Source organism: Talpa occidentalis, unplaced genomic scaffold (assembly GCF_014898055.3).
Source record: "Talpa occidentalis isolate TD23 unplaced genomic scaffold, MPIMG_talOcc4v2.1 talOcc4.13, whole genome shotgun sequence".
Lineage (NCBI taxonomy): Eukaryota > Metazoa > Chordata > Mammalia > Eulipotyphla > Talpidae > Talpa > Talpa occidentalis.
Window position 1 is genome coordinate 57,674,686 of NW_023601322.1, and position 16,800 is coordinate 57,691,485.

Below are 16,800 nucleotides of genomic sequence, written 5' to 3' on the forward strand. Positions count from 1 at the left end.
ACAGGGAGAGTTCTAAGGTCTGAGGTGGTGGGAGACTCAGGAAGGAGGAGATGGCAGAGGCTACTGGAGTCAAAGGGGCTGTTTTAACAATGATGTATTCACATGGTTAAAAAACAACCATACTGTACAATGAAAAGTCTCCTTCCAAAACTGACAGCAGCCACTTAGTTCTTAGTACAGGCAACATGGTTTCTTTCAGATACCTTATGCTAATAAGTACATACAATACATATTCTCCTCCCATTTATTTTCCCACTGACAGCATACCATACATTCTATTCTCTATTTTGCTTTTATCCCTAAAAAATATATTTGAGGATATACTTTGTCAGCATAGAGTTCTTCCACTGAGTGAACGGGGTTCTTATCTACAAAAAAAAAATGGGAAACCTTTCCCCCTCCCTTTTCTCCACAACTTCTTTTCCCCATCCTACCTATAGGCTTCTGTTTTTCTGGGCACCAGCTTCTCTGGGCAGTACTTGGAAGGGGAACTGGCCTGGGCTCCTCTGGAGGTGTGGGCCTGAAGAAGGGCCCCAGGAGAAGGTGTGGCCAGCAGAGCACTCCCACACAAGTCCCCCATCTTGGCCCCCAGGCCCCCGTAGCCCAGGCACCAGGCTACACTCTCGGCTGTGGGCATGAGACAGGAGTACCAGATACTGCAGACCCTTGGGGGGCAAAGGCTCAGGACCTGGAGGGGTGAGGGTAAAAGGGTGAACTGAGAGACTCCCTTCTCCCCTTGCAGAGCCACATCCAGACAGCCTTGTCCCTCCAACTCCCTGGGTAACCTGGGAGTTACCTCTCTTCAGAGCTCAGACCCCCCCAAGGTCCCTTCTCTACCTTGGACTCCCTAACTTTCCCACCTCTTCCCAAACTCAAGGGTTCCTCTGACCCACCTACCCTGGGGAGGATGTATCCATATCACACATGTCATCCCCTTCCCCCTCTGGTTCCCAAGTCCCTGCCACCAGCCATTTCCTACCTACCTGCACAGAGCACGCAGCCTGGAGAAGTGTACCTACCAGGGGAACAAGAGGCAGGTCAGGTCAGGCCCAGCTGGCAGCTGTCTTTTTAGCTCTGGACACTCACATACCTAAAGAACCATTCACTAGGGACAGGACCCCGAGAGGTCACAAATCACAAAAGCCACTCTGCTAAAACGAGAAATCTGGGGGTGGTAAGGAGGGGGCCAGTTCTTGGCCAGGGGTTGGGAACCCACCCCAGAGTCCCAACCCTGGGCCCTAACCGGTCCAGCAGGAACTTTGCAAGCTGCGAGTGCAGAGCGAAGCCCAGCCTCTCCTTGAGGATGCACCACTGCTCCATGTGCCCGCCCAGACGTATGCGGCACTTGCTGCGGCGAGCATCCAGCTGCCTCCGCTTCTCCCGTCGCCTGCTGGACGACTCTGCCAGGGATGCGGCCATGAGCACCGGCCTGCGGGAGGGACTGGGGGGACACAACATGCATGAGGTCCACTCAGTCCATGGCCCGAAGCTCAGGCTCCTCCTGCGCTCAGGCATCAATTCCCTCAGCACTCAGTTGGGTCAAGGCCAATCACCTGGACTGCCTGCGCTGCCTTCCGGCCTGGACCACGGGGACAAGGCTGGTAACCAGCACTATGGGGCGGTGCCTCCAGGAGGGAAACAGGGCCAGGGGGTCAAGGTCAGAGCGGTGTTTTGGCCCGTGCCCACTTAAGTGTGAGGCTGGCGCTCCGGGAAGGGCCGTGAAGCCCGCGGGTGGGGAGGGGTGGGGTGGGGTCACACTTCCACCTGGGGAGGCCAGGGGCCTCTCGCTGCTAAGTGAGGAAAGGCGGGGCCGTTTGCACCGAGTGCTCTTCACCCTGCGTCGACGGGGGCGGGCCGCGGGCCGGGATGGCGTCCTGACCGCCCGCTTAGTGTGCGGGACAGGCCAATCCCCAAAGCGGCTCGCAGGTCGCCCGCAGCCGCGGCCGCGACCCACCTGGCCCAGACCTTACCTGGCACCCACCCGCCCTTGCCCCACTGCGCCTGCGCTGCCTGCGCTCCCTCGGCTTCGCGCGCAAGCCCGAGAGCGGTCAGGACTGGGGCCCACCTAACGCGCCTCCGCCGTTTCTCCTTTAAGAAGAGCCCGTCCCTCTGGCGTCGGAAGATGCAGCCGGGAACCGGGGAGGGGAGGGGGCGTCCGAGGCCCGCGGGCGCCTGCGCACTGGGGCCGCGCAAGGCCCACCGGGAGTCGTGGTTCCAGCGCCGGCGTCGGCGCGCGGGCGCCAGCCCCGCGAGACTAGGGCCCGGCGCGTCCCGCGGAGCGCTGCCCGGGAGAGCCGGGGCGGGGTGCAGCAGGTAGTGTGACGTCCTCGCTTGTGGCCGGCCGCCGGCCCACTGGCCTGCCCGGGGACACTGCTGCTGCCGTTGTTCTTAGTCCTCAGCGCCCCCGCTCCACCTCCATTTTGGTTACTGCCAACAATCAAACAGGTGCCGCACTGTCAGTCATAATCCAGCTCGAGCCCTCTCTAGACCCTGCAGCCAAAGTCCGCTGAAAAGTAGCGTAGATCCTCCGTGGGCTCTTCCTCACTTTCCGTTCTATACTCAGTTGACCTTCCGCCGAGCTCTTGGAATGGCATCTCTCCAGGTCACTTGCAGCCATGTTAGCAAGTGCAGGGGTCAAGTCTCTGCCTCTCTGCCTTAGAGTGACATCTGACAACGCAGACCATCCTTCCAAACTCCCACCCATCCCACCCCAGGTTGGCTTCTGGGATTTCACGCTTAAGTAAGTTTTCCTCCTTCGTTGGTTCTTTTGTTGAACCCTCCTCCACAGTCGCACCAAAGACAGTGACTCCCCTCAGATAATTGAATTAAGAGCTTAAGAGCAATGCCTAGCTCATAGGGACTAGTTGATATTTTGTGAAATATAACTATGGTCAACACATAACACTTAATAATTCCTGTTCTCTTTCTCCTATCTCAGTAAATGTTGCCATCATCCACCCCCCCCACACACACACACAATGTGCTATGCATTGCTAAGCTAAATCTAATCCCAACCTATTTGATCTATTTTTGCATAAACTCATAGGATAGAATAACTAAGCAGAATTCTTTTGGCATTGTTATAACGTTCCATACAAGGATTTTAGATTTACTTCTCAACATTTGGCCTCTACAGGTCTCGGGAGCCATGCCGCAGGATGATCTCACTATACTCCACCTGTAACATTTGTACCTTTCTATTGATTTCCTCTTCTCAAGTTTCTCAAGGCCTTGGGGCCTTCCAACAGAGGTAAGCTACCCTACTTTGCTGGGAAGACTCTAGACTCCTGCAGGCAAGGTCACAGACTCTTTTCTTTTTGGCTCTGCACAATCTCAATTCCGGGAGATGTCAACTGTAACAGTCATATCACAGCATCAATAATGTACCTGTATTTCTAATTGTTAAGGATAAACAAATCACACTTGTTGAAATTATGCAAAGGTGTCAGATTGCCATAAGTAATATTCCATGTTATAATGGTATCAAGGAAAGAGAAAATGCAAATACAATTCTGTTCACAAAGTACAATTTAATGTTGCTGCAGATCATGGTCAGATAAAAGAAAAAAATTCCTTGAATTAAAACAGTCAAACAAAAAACAGCAGTAACATATCAAACAAAAATGTATTATATTCTTTCACTCCTATGTAAACCCTGAAATAGAACAAAATTAAAAATCTGATAATAATATAATTGAGGGGCTTCAAATATTGTGCAGAGATTAAGTCTCAGCACTATTAAGCTATTGCCAGCCACTGTTGTCTGAGTTTGATCCCCAGCCAGGGAGCTCACCCACATGGCCCAGCAGACCTCTCTTGCCTCCCGTGCTGCTCCCCTCAGCATTGTTTCAGGAGATCCACCTGTTCTGCTCCCCACTCTGTCTTTGGTTAGTCCTCTGACCCCCAAACCTGCACCTCTGGCCTGCACCCCAGTTTTTATATGCATAAATAAATAAAAATCTTAAAGAATATATATTAAAAAAATATAGTTGACTAGGAAATTTGAACGACCATATTCTACAAGCAGTATTATTTCAGAACAGATCAAACTCTTAAGTTTCACATAAGAATTTATATATGTATTATTTAAAATGAACATTGGTTTTAGACAATCTGCAGAACATATTTTCTTAATTCCTCAACTCCAAATAACTCAAGATCAAAATAAATGAAAATTTTTAGATTACATCAGTCCCAGTTCACTGACCTAGTATATGAATGAAAAACAGTAGCTAGATATGATGACAGGTTATAGATCAAAAATAGTGCCAAATTTGTTAACATTTTTCCACTTCTGAAACATTCTTAACGAAAATCATATCTAGAATGAAACCATCCTCATCGTAGTCCAACAGAGCAACCATGCCATCTGGATTCAAGTTTTCACCAAAAAAAGAACTAGTAGCTCTTGAAATGAGCAAGGATGTGCCTGCTTTGTTCTGTCAGCCCCTGTCATAAAAGGTCTTACTAATTCTTGCCTCTTGTTCTTCAAACTTGCCTTTCATTGATTTCATGCAATCTTTGATGTGCTCCTTGTAGGCTTCTTTTGTGAAGTTGGTTTCTTGCAAGTGATGGTTCATGGCAATATCATCTGAAATAATTACTGTGCTTTTCGTAACTTCACCCTCAGGGCCTTCAGCGGAAGCATTTCTACTTATTCATGAATCAAAAATGTCGCCCTCTGTCCTACTGACTGTCTTCTTCTCCACCTGTAGGCATACCCATCTTCAATCTCCAGGATCTTGTAGATGTCAGAAAGCATCTTGCAGTAGCTGGTGAGGTTTCAGTAGATAGTCATATTGGGCACTAGAGGGAAAGAACTGTGGTGCTAGCTTAGCAGGAGCCCAGAGCTGAGAGTCAGCATGATACAGCCAGTGCAGTGCTCAGGGAAGGGGGGGCTGATGGAAAAAACTGACTCAACCTCTCTTAAACTTCATATTCACATAGTGAGTTTTAGACCACAAATATTAATATTCATATATAGGCTAAGCTGAAACATTTCTCTCAAGCAGGACTACTTCCCATGAAGTGCCAATTAGCCAGATAAATGTAAAAATAGGTCCAATTAATCTAGTCTTTCCTGTAGGGAAAGTGAGAATTTTTTTAAAGATTTATTTATTTATTTATACAAGCACTGGGTACAGTCAGAAGCGTGGGAGGGTGAGAGAATTCACCAGAGCCAGAGTGGGGAGCAGAGCAGGCAGAAGGACCGAAGTACACTGCTGAGGGGAGCAGCGGGCTGCAGGAGAGGTCTGCGCGCCATGCGGGACCCTCCTCCGGTGGCTGGGGAGCAGCCGGGGATCTAACGGCGCTGCAGGGGCTGCGGGCAGCTTCGCAACCCAGCGCTCAACCGCTGCGCCACCAGGGAGGCCCGAGAAATTTTTTAAAGATTTATTTATTTATGCATATAAGAGCTGGGGTACAGGCAAGAAGTGTGGGGGGTGAGAGGATTCACCAGAGACAGAGTGGGGAACAGAACAGGCAGATTGACTGAAATACACTGCTGAGGGGCGCAGCAGGTGAGTCTGGAGAGGTCTGCTTCGCCATGTGGGTAGTTCCCTGGCCAGGGATCAAACTAATGCTGCAGTGGCTGCAGATAGCTTCACAGGTTGTATCTTAACCCCTTGCACCACCAGGGAAGCCCAAAAGTGAGAAATTTTAAGGAATGTCTCAGGAACTCTCCTGAGGTTACATAAATTTCCTCTGCTCAATCAAGCAAAAGACTACCAATTTTTCCTATTTTATATTTCTGAAAATTTCTGTCATAATTTAAAAAACATCATTTAATTATTCCAACAGTGACAATTTAAGATATTAAAAACACCAACTACATCTTACCAGCATAATGTGAAATGAATTAGACCCTTTCCATTTATCTCATTCCAAAAGTAACCATTTTCCTTCCACCAAACCTTATTATTTCAATTCCAGAATTGTAATCTTAACCTTCAAAGCTTCTAATTTCACAATTTCCATTTTACCCCACATTTCATGACTTAAACTGTTCACCTCAGGCTGCCTTGTGCAGCATGTACCCAACACAAATGACACAGGTGAAAAAATAATTTCACTCAATAGCACAATTTTAAAGATATAGATGTTTCAAACCAAACTATTAAATTTCCTATCATATTTCTGAGTTGAAAACTTCTATCGATGTTGTCTATACTAATTTTCATCCTCCAGAAGCCAAAATAATTGGAGACACAAGGGAAGATGTATAGACACAGCTCCCTTAGTTTGCAGATAACCCATGTGGAATATTTTATGGAACTGCACTTTTACTCATATTTGCAAAGACAAAGAGCTTTCCTTCATATACTTATAGGAGAAACTCTAGTTTTCTGAGACTAGATTCTTTTTACCACTGCCTGCTCACATCAAAGTAACCAAGCTGTTTGTTAACCTGAACTACAGAACTACTTGAAAAAACTCCAAAGAGACAAAAGGAAAAATAAAATGTAGGCCTTTATATAAATTCTTCAGAAAATCAAAATTGTAAAAATCAGAAATGAAAATCTAAAATCAAAATCAACTTTTTTTCCCCATAGTTTCAAAATCAAATTACCAAAGCTGGGAGTCTTGTCAGCAGAGGTCACGTAGTTTCAAATTCAATCCTATGGACCTTAGACTTTTGAAACAGAATAAAATTTAAAGCAATTACAAAAGAAGGCTTATAACCTAATTCATCATCATAGGGTTTTCAGAATTCACTTGGATGCTAATCCTGGGTATCTGACAACAGAAACTGAGAGAGAAAAAAAATTAATGCTTTTTGTCATTTTCTTAAATAGCTCAGGTCTTTAACAGGTCAGGTCTTCACAAAACCAAAAGGTTTTAGTCTCCCTACAACCACCCTCTGGGGTGATGTACACAGGGTTTTTAACGATCCAAGGCCGGTTTCTCTGCTTCATGTAGAAGTCACATGTGGCAGCTACAGCTCACAAACAACTGGCCCTAATAATTGATTAGCATGCCTAGGCCAATTCCCTGTCTCCCAAACACAGAGTTGGAATGGCTTTCTGGAATCTGGCAGTCTAAGTTTGGTGCTGAGATCAGCCTTCCTTTTATTTTATTAAAGGCCGTTGACATTCACGAGTCCAAAACAAAGGTTTAGAGTCTGGGGTCTGAGGGCTTCATATAGGGGCTTTGCTATTAGCCCAAATTTGGGGATCCAAATTCTGCAAAATCCAGTCATTGCCCAAAATCCATTTAACTACCTTCCATGCTAGGGACTTTAAGAGCTCAAATGACCTGCTGTCTCTCAGACATGATGCTTAATTTGCCCTTCTTGATCTCAAATCCCAAGTATGCTAACTTTTGTTTGCATGTCTTTGTCTTATGTGGTGACACTTTGTAGTCACATTCTGCTAAATGACTTAAAACTGATATGTTATTGTCCAGAGAAGATTTATAGTCAAAGACTGGCTTATAGCAAATAATTCACAATTTGCTGGAATGTGCTCCATTTTTGTTGGGCCTTTCTGAAATCTCTGGCCAGTATTTCCCCAAATATAGTTGGAAAATGTTTAAATCCTCACAGAGGAACAGTACAGCAATAGTGGCAGAGCTTTAAAACACAGGTTCCTGCCATTCAAAATAAAGAGATCCTGGATATCTACTGGGATGCAGGAAATGGTATCTTTCAAGTCCAGTACTGAGGAGTAGGAGAAATCTCCAGGTATGGCAGTTACCAGGGAGTAAGTATTTGGCATGGTTGCATGTATGTCCTGGACTATCACATTAATGTCCCTCAAATCCCGAATAAAATGCTATTCATTTGTGTGGGGGTGCTTTATTGGCAAAACTGGAGTGTTAAAAGGGAGTATCAGGGCTGAATGAAAAACTGCACCAACTATGCCAAAACTATCCAACTGTGTTCGGATCAGATAAAATCGGTGCCTAGAAGTGGGGAAGTTGGCTGAATTTAAGCCCCTTGGAAGTTGTCTTTGGAAAACCCTTCCAAGCCTCAGTTTTGAACGTGACACTGGAAATAGAACAAGAATTCAAGATGAAACAGTACATAAAACACCTTCAGAAGATTTGACCGTAACATATATAGCATTGCACTTCCTAGAATTTCCATGCCTCCAGTCAAACCATTGCATCCTTTCAGACCTGGTTATCAGGTCTTCCTGAATACCTGGCAGAGTGGAGCTGCCTAAACCCAACTGTCAGGGAAATGGTCCTTGTGATGTGTTGTTAACGTCTCATACTTCTTTGAAACTTGTAGGTATATAACCCTGGGTACATCACTCTAGAATAAAGAAAGCCCCAGAATGTGATGAGCCAGACACTCAAAATCATTGGTTTGGTGAACCTGTTCAAGGTCTGAAATATTTAAGGGAAAGAGAAAAGCTTAAACTTTTTTGCAACTGTTGGCTGATTTTTTTGTTTTACTTTTTTGGTTACAAATGACAATGATTGGGGAGAGAAGTTTCATCCAACTGATCACCATAGAAATGATAACAAGAATTGAAAGTGGAGAAACTGAAGAGCCCATGAAACCAGCATGGGATTGAATATGGACCAATCTGATTGGTGCTCCTATGGACACCAATCAGGTTCAAGCTTGCACCAGTGCCAAAGTGGCTTTTGGTGTTCAGTTTTTGAAGCCCAACCTCAGTATAGGTCAGGTTGGTCACATTGGTGCTGTTCAACTTGCACCAATTGGTAAATGGGCCAATATAATTGAAGCCTCCATAGGTGCCACTCAACTAAAATGGACCACCAATCGAGTTAGAAAAGTGAGTACCCTGAGGAGTATATAAGTCAGGCTCCAACCTACTTCAATGGGGCAGTCAGATTCATCTCTACTCTCTCGGGAAGATCTTTATAGAGATTGTAGGATAAGTAAAGTATCAGGCTTTTCTGCCCTCCTGCCATTAGGCTTGATGATGGATCTGTGGTCCTAAATGCATGCCTGATGGTGGGCACCTGGAATAGAGTGTGGGCATATGTAGATGGGATTCACCTGGGCTGAGACTGGGCTTATAAGGGCAGTGTCAGGGGGAACAACAGAGTGAAAGGAGCGGAGAACGAGGTCATGAGAAGGCTGGAGAGCCCAGAGAGAGACTTGCTGGGGCCTGGGAGGCCTGCCAGTCTCCCGGCCCCCTGGTCCCCCTGCCTGCCATGTACCTGGTAAATCTGAATTAAAGCCTGCAAAAGCCACTGAGGGCTCCAAGACTCCTCCTTTACTCCATCTGCCCGATCATGGAGATTCTGCTCTGTGCCCTTCCTGCCACTACAGAGATGTTAATACTGGTCCCTGTCCTCTGGGACCTTCTCTAGAGTTCTTGCTCACTCTTCAGCTCTTCATGTGGCCATCTCCTTATGCAAATCTAATCTCCAAGATCACCCATTTGGAAACATCCTTTCTGTCATTCTCTTCCCTACTGTGCCCCCTTCTGGTGCCATTATAGCATTCATAGTTCTTGTAAATCATTTTAAGACTGATTTACTCATAAGTTTCTTATTGTAATGTGATTGTAGGCCCTCTCAGACTTCTCCTTTATGAACTAAATAGCCCAAACTACACGGTGTCCAATCATGAGCTACTCTTAGGATGATCCCAGTGTCTGGTCTATACCACTGTAGTTCTAGCAAGCATAGGGCAGGTTCACTGTGGCTCGGGCAAATGGATAATGAGAATCCAGGAGACCATAGTGGCATTTTTGACAGGCACACCAGGCAGGCAGGCTGGCACACAAGGAGGCAGACATAGGCCAGGCAGGGCAGGGGACGCTGGGAGGCCTGCAGGCTACTGAACCTCCCAGCTCCCACAAATCTTTACTCTTTCTCTGGGCTCTCCCTGGCATTCTCTCATGGTCTCACCTCTTCTGTTGTTACGCTGCACATTTACGCAGAGCCACACTCATACTCCAGGTGTCCACAATCAGGCACACAGGCCCTGCACCCATGCTCCCAATCTCCCCCTGCATTAACAGGATCAAGGTAACAGGTGATCACTAGAGGCTAGTGGTGTAAAAAGCCTGATTAATTCCATTTACTCTACAACCATATTCTTGAATTGTGGCACAAAAGAGTTAACTTGATACTTTCATTCCTAGTATAAAGTAGGAAGATCACCGTGATGGCGGGATTGCACAGAGCAGGATCTCTATGAACCAGGCAGACAGGTAAAGAAGAGTCCTGGAGGGCCTCCCCTGTGGCGCAGCGGTTGAGTGCTGGGTTGCGAAACTGCCCGCAGCCTCTGCAGCGCTGGTTCGATCCCTGGCTGCTCCCCAGCCACCGGAGGAGGGTCCCACATGGGAGGAGGGTCCCACATGGCGCGCAGACCTCTCCTGCCGCCTGCTGCTCCCCTCAGCAGTGTGCTTTGATCCTTCTGCCTGCTCTGCTCCCCGCTCTGGCTCTGGTGGATTCTCTCACCCTCCCGCGCTTCTGACTGTACCCAGTGCATGTATAAACAAAAAAACCAACCAAACAAACAAACAAATAAATAAATAAATAAATAAATAAATAAAAAAAAAAAAAAAGAAGAGTCCTGGAGCCCTCAGTGGCTTTTCAGGCTTTTACAAGGAGGGGGGTCCAGGGGCCAGGAGGCTAGCAGTCCTCTGGCAAATCTTCACTCTTTCTGGGCTCTTTGGCATTCTCTCGTGGTCTCTGCTTCTCTGTCTTTCTGATGGTTCTTCTCTCTGCTACTCTGGTGGCGTCCCCATGATGCTACCCTTATAAGCCCAGTCTCTCAGCCCAGGTGTGCCCACTTATGCATACCCACACCCTACTCCAGGTGCCCACCATCAGGCATGTATGTAGGACTGCAGGGATCCATCATTAATGCTAAGATTGGGAGGGCGGAAAAGCCTGATAATTTTCATTTATCCTACAATCAATCACCACATTTTATGTACTTCACTCATTAATGCAGGCATAAGCCTAACATCAAAAGAGCAGAATTTTCATGGTCCCTTAATAGGTTGGCAAAATCCTACTTCCTATGTCCAGTGAATGAAATCAAAAGCAGGTTCCATCATTCTTGGTTACTCTTAGATAATATACATTCCTTTACTCCATTCCATTGTTCTGTCAGTTCATTGCTGTGCGAAACAATAAAACTCTCAGACTCCTCTCCATTGAAATGCCTTATTTTCTCACACCCTCTCAATTTTCTTTCATCACTGAAGTAAGGGATGAACCAATTCTGTAAAAATAGTCACTATTCCCCTCCTTTCTAAGTCCTGAAGAAGAGCACTACCTTCTTTGGCATGGAGAGGAAGGGAGTCTCTGTATTTGCTCTCAGCCCAATCTGAGGTTTTTTAAGAGTTTCATCCTGTTGCAAACTTGAATTAAATTTGAGCTTTTTGTAGTTTTCTCTTTTGAGTTAGACAAGTGAAGTTCCTAAGTCTCCCCATGATTAACTGAGTAACCAGACATAGGGGTTGACGTAGAGCTACATAATAGTTATTCTTCTGACATTTTTTCCTGGGTTCTAGTTGACACCCTGACCCCCTTTTATCTCCTGCCTTGGGAAAAGCCAAATCTAATGTTATTACTGTACCCTCTGAATTTTCAATAACTCTCCTCTCCAAATAGAAAAATCATCTCCTAGTCGCTGGTGCAAGAAGGGAAGAGCCCAATTGCTGCAGCGTGAAATAAACCCGCAGTTCTCACATCTTGAGAAGATTCCTTTGAAGTGAAGGCGAAGTCCTCAGGCAGTTTATGCCTTAAATTTCAGAACCTCCGGGCATGCGCAGCGGCGCAGGTGCACTGCATTTGCATCAGCCCTTCGTCTTTTCCTCCGACGTCCTGCCACCAGCTCTCGGCACCCCTCTCACTGGCCTGTGCGTCGGTCCCCGCCCCTAGCGGTCAGTAGGCGGCGCCTGCTCCCTTTAACCAGTCTCAGCCGGCCCTGGCCGGCCCGCGTCCTCTGTGAAGGCAGCGGGGTGGGCGTGGCTAGGACGTGGCTAGGGGCGTTGAGCGGCAGGGCCGCGGCAGCGCGGTCCCGCCGGGGTCTGGAGGTTCCACGCCGCGGTGGCGGGCGTGACGGAGCGGGACGCCGCGGCAGTGAGCCACGTCTTAGGGGCTGGCGCAGCATCACGGTGCTCCCGGGCCTGCGGCGTTGGTTCACGGTGCTGACGCCCCTGGGTGGCGGTGCTCCCCTTGCTTGGGGTGTGGGGGTGCCTGTTCGACCGATCGCGCGCTCGACTGACGCCGGGGTAAGGGGCCCCCGGGGGCACCCACAGCGGAGCGCTTGCCCGGCGCTCGGCGGCTCCTCGGGCAGCCTCGGTCCCTGCGTCCTCCGCGTGTGGCTGGGAGGCGGCCTCCTGCAGTCAGCACTGGCCGGAAGGACTGTTCCCGCCTGGATGATGTGGGGAAATCTCGGCTCTACAGCTACAACTTGGCTGTTCAGATGGCTCCAGGCCATAGCAGGTGTCAGTGCATCTGGGCCCTAGGTGTGTTACAGAGGAAAAGAGTGTCCAGAGCTAAATGTCCAGGAGGGACAAACAAAACATTTGAAGTTTTGGCAGGGAAGCCGTGGGTGAGGAAGCAGTCCAAGCAGGCATGGGAGGTTAGAATCCAGGAAGCTGGACTACTCCAGCCTCACCCCCTTCTAAGACAAATAAACGGAATCGGGTTCTCAGAACTTGACTTCGTGTTTGCTGCCTTGTGGAATGGAGTTCTTTAATGCGAGAATGTGAGGTGGCACCACAGAACAGGAACCCCAGTGCACCTCTTAACATTTTAACAAATAGGTTCTACATGACAGGTAATTTGTACATTTGCTAAGTTGGCTCTGGACACAGACCTACACTTGCTCATTTGCGAGGTAAGTTCCTAACAGTTTGCTTGGTACTTTTTGCACTCACCTTGGGCATGGTGAGTGCCCTTTTATCTCCATGGCCTAAGACATCATGTATACTGTATACGTCTACTTAATACGCATTTGAAATAAACCATATCACAGTGATTGTCAAGATAGAAAATCAACTTGAGTTAGTTTTGGCATTTTATATCACTACTTGCTTGGAAGCTAAAACAGTATAATATTTGGTAAGTACAAATTTTAGTTTATGTGTAAAAAAATTTACTGAATTTAATTTTTTAATTGAAAAGTCTATGATGACTGAATCTAGAAAATATAACATTAATAGTGTAATTTCAAATCTCATTTTCTTTAAAGCTTTCCCAAATCCTTCCCAGGCAGCTCTAAAAAGTGTCTTCTGCTGCCTGGTAACATTTCAGCAACTCTCACAGAATATTCTATGCATTTCAACCATCTTTCTAACACTGTGTTTCTACTTCACTCCCTCCTGTCCACTTTTGACCTCACTGGGACTCCAGACTTTCACCATTGACGTCCTCCGCTTTCTTCCTCCTTTCCCCCCTCCACCTTCTGGTCTAGGCTTTACTGGCTCATCATTTCCTTGTTATACACCCTCACCACCATATCCCTCTGAGTCTTAATCCCTTGGCAGGAAGCCTTTGCTGTTGCCCCTATGGATGTACCGTTTCCTGTCCATAGCCAACCCTTTCTTGGGAAAAAGATTTCCTCCCCTGTCCCCATGTCTCCACCCCAAACACATCTATCTACTCTATACCAATTTTTTTTTCTCCCCTTTAGGAATTCTTAACGTGGTGTTCAGGGGCCCATGGATTTGGATAGAAACAATTTATGTCTCTATATTAACTTTAGTTGAAATTGAGTATCTTTTTCTATTAGTGTGGAGACAGAAAACCACTATTATTAATAGGATCTACTGTTGTTAATAAAACTCATTTTCATATCACATTACAGTTGTTGCAGATAATATCTGTATCTTGCTATTAAATGTTATTATGAGCACTGTTACCCTATCAGAAATTTAGTATCACAATTTTTGTAACATTTTCAATATGTTTCCTTGGTAATTCTATGTATTTTGTCTCCTGCATTTAAAAACACTATGTGGGATTCACAGGACGCTGCTTCAGGGGTGTCAGACTCTGACTGGCACTGTGGGTGTTGTGCCTACTCATGGGGGAGATGCCTGGAGGGCAGCGTGGCATTAGATTTTCTCTAGGAGTGGAGAAGTCAGTTTTTGCAAGTAGAAGTGATACAACATCTTTTTAGGATGTCTGAAGATGAAGAAAATGTAAAATTACACTGCTTTGAACCAGCTATCCAGAAATTTATTAAGATAGTAATCCCAACAGATCTGGAGTGGTTAAGAAAGCTGAGGTAAATTTTGAGAAGTATCAAAGATGCAGAATCTGGGAGAAGTTATAATACAAGCATGTCAATGTAGGACATACATTTCAGTAATTCCTCTACAATATTCAGAAATGGAGTTTTGTTTGACAAATGAAAAGATAACATAGGCCTTCTGAAGATAATGATAGATCCTGTTATGGAAGAAGCATCAACAGCAACAGCAGGATTTCTTCAACTCCACTTGAAATCTGTAGAAGAACTTAGACAATTTAATGATGAAGAAACTTTATTACAGTGGGTTTGACAAGATCCATGACTGCTGGTGGAATAGTTCATATGACTGAAGCTGCAGCTAATCCTTATAGTTTTAACTCATGTGCATTGCCTGAAATTCCCTGAGATAAAATGCTGCAGAATCATGGGAAACCCTAAAAACTGACTTAATTTGAGCTTAACCAACTGGTCACTGATTTCTGTCTCCTAGCGAATTCTTAGTTATTTGTTGATCAAGCCATCATTTAAGCCATCATCTGGCAGTTTCCTAAACCAATAACCTCACAACTGATATGGAAAAGAAATTAAGAAACCAATTAATCTAATCCTTATTCACTTGCCCCAACTTCTCAGATAGATAATGGCCTTCTGCCTCTTTTTGAATAATTACAATGGAGAGATACTTCATATTGCATTCCATTTGAAGGCTCTAGCTCTTAGAAGTTCTTCCTAATGGAAAGTAAATACTTCCCTATAAGAACTTCCCTGTGGGACCTTTGCCCTCTGGAGCAATGTACTAAACAACTTTTGACTTTTTCCATGTAAAAGTTGTTCTTTTCTCAATAATTTTAAAAAATGAAGTAATATCGCATTATAATGTAAATTTAAGATGTGCATCATTGAGAATATGTGTATGTCTTACATTATATTCACTGTTAAATGTTCAGTTCTATTCACCCTAAACCCACCTCACCATATTGTCTTGTATTAAGAACCTTTGATTCTGAAATGTGTTTGTTCTGGAATTCTTGATTTGTAGGCTTTTCAGTACTAGCTCCTGTTTGTTTTCTAGCTTCTGAATTTTTTTTCCTTGAAATGTAATGTCTATCATTTAATGCAGTAAATTATTTCAAGCATTTTTCTTTTTGCTATCTCTAAGTCAGAGGAAGCAAAATGTTTTAAGTTTCTAAATTAGCTACCTGTATAGTCTATTAGTATATTTGCATATAATAGGGAATGAGACAAGAATCCCAAAATAGAATCAAGATTTATTCAGAGAGGGCGGAGCAACATGGCGGCGAGGAGACGCTGCGAGTAAGATCTCCCATTAAAAAAAGTTAATAGGGAGGAAAAGCGGCAGGTCCCACTGAGAACTGGGACACGGAAGATAAACGGACGACTCCAGCAAACTACCCGAAGAAGAAACTGGCCATAAAAGAGGACTAGAAGGGAGGGAAGCGCAGAACCCTGCTCCCCTCCCCCGCCCACAGAGGGGCACTCTCCGACCAGCAGAGAGGAGGAAAACAACACACTAAAACGACCAACAAGAACAAACGACGCAGCAAGCGGGACTGTGAGTGGAAAGGAACTATTGCAGCCACCACACCCCGTGAACGGGAGCTGAGGCGAACCCTGCAGGATCCGCCGCGGCGGTGAGCGAACGGCTCCGGGCGCCATTAGAGAAGAACAAAGACCCCTGGAGACTCGCACACAGCCCGGGCTGCCAGTAAGCCTGCGCGGGAAAGCAGCGCTTGGCACGCTTGAAAAGAAAACGCGGACCAGGATCCCGGCTGCCCAGGTCCCGCGCCTGCGACCTAGGCTTGCGGGGAGACGCGCGGAGGTCCTCACTGAGGTGAAGGTCCTTCCCTGAGTAAGCAGGAACCAGGCGCCCAGGCACGGGAGCGGTGCAAAAGGCGCCATTCCCGCGCCACTGAACTGGGCTACAGCCCGCGTCCTGGAACTGAGGGCTTTGAACTGAGACCCGGGGCACGAAAATTCGGGGCGTGGGTTCTCCACGACGGTGGGGCACAAGGCAGACACAGCACCCCAAAGCTGTTGAGGTGTACCCTACCATTCCCGCTCTGTTCCCTGTCCCACGGGGTGGGGGAGGCGAAAAACAGCCCCCCAAGGACAATAGGAGAGATCTCTGGCGCCACCTAGCGACCAGGAAAAAAAAGTCACTAACACCCCATAAAACAGGAAATTTCTTAAGACTGCTTGAAAAGGGCAGAAGGCTTCTGGAGGACCCAGTGGCCAGCCGGGAAGTTATTCCACGCCAGGCCCCTTCCAACCAGCAGTCTGAGCCCACAGAGGGAGCAGGCACCCACGTCCGGGCAGACCGGGGCGCAGAAGAGTGTGCCTGAAACCGGAGGTGCAGGGACTGCATCCCGCTTCGCCATTTGAGAACAGGGACATTTCTTCAGTAAAAACTGCCTAAAACCAGCAGAAAGCTCCCCCAGAAGACAGAGATGGCTCCTGGAAGAGCCAGAGGGGAGCGGAGAAGTTCACCCAAGATGTCAGTCAGTCCGAGCAACACAGTGTCCCAACGCATACGACAAATTAGAAAACAGACAGTAGGGAGAGAAGAACCACACGCAACCTAACAACTCCTCAGGAAAGAAGCACACCACAAAAAGAAAACCACTCCCCAGATT

General features: G+C 46.6%; 1 protein-coding gene, 1 long non-coding RNA gene and 2 pseudogenes across 3 annotated transcripts in view; 2 read left to right on the forward strand and 2 right to left on the reverse strand.

The window, feature by feature from the left end:
* Positions 1-1,434, reverse strand: part of LOC119242690 (zinc finger protein 692-like) — a 1,688-nt gene extending 254 nt beyond the window's left edge. Inside the window, exons 1-3 of the mRNA XM_037508201.2 lie at positions 1,244-1,434; positions 984-1,015; positions 480-688 (exon numbers count right to left, since the gene is read on the reverse strand). Of these exons, the coding sequence (XP_037364098.2) occupies positions 480-688; positions 984-1,015; positions 1,244-1,419 (417 nt within the window). The 5' untranslated portion in view covers positions 1,420-1,434. The remainder of the gene's footprint in view (positions 1-479; positions 689-983; positions 1,016-1,243) is intronic.
* A 1,267-nt stretch (positions 1,435-2,701) lies between these two features.
* Positions 2,702-11,861, forward strand: LOC119243252 (uncharacterized). 2 transcript variants are annotated; one of them, XR_005124672.2, is made up of 4 exons: positions 2,702-2,740; positions 3,137-3,250; positions 10,071-10,139; positions 11,554-11,861. It is a non-coding gene; the product is annotated as an uncharacterized LOC119243252 (long non-coding RNA). The 2 variants fall into 2 exon arrangements; XR_005124673.2 differs by lacking the exon at positions 10,071-10,139.
* On the reverse strand, positions 4,189-4,798 carry LOC119243251 (translationally-controlled tumor protein-like; annotated as a pseudogene).
* A 2,170-nt stretch (positions 11,862-14,031) lies between the features above and the next one.
* LOC119242691 (syntaxin-17-like) lies at positions 14,032-15,214 on the forward strand (annotated as a pseudogene).
* Positions 15,215-16,800: the final 1,586 nt, after the last annotated feature.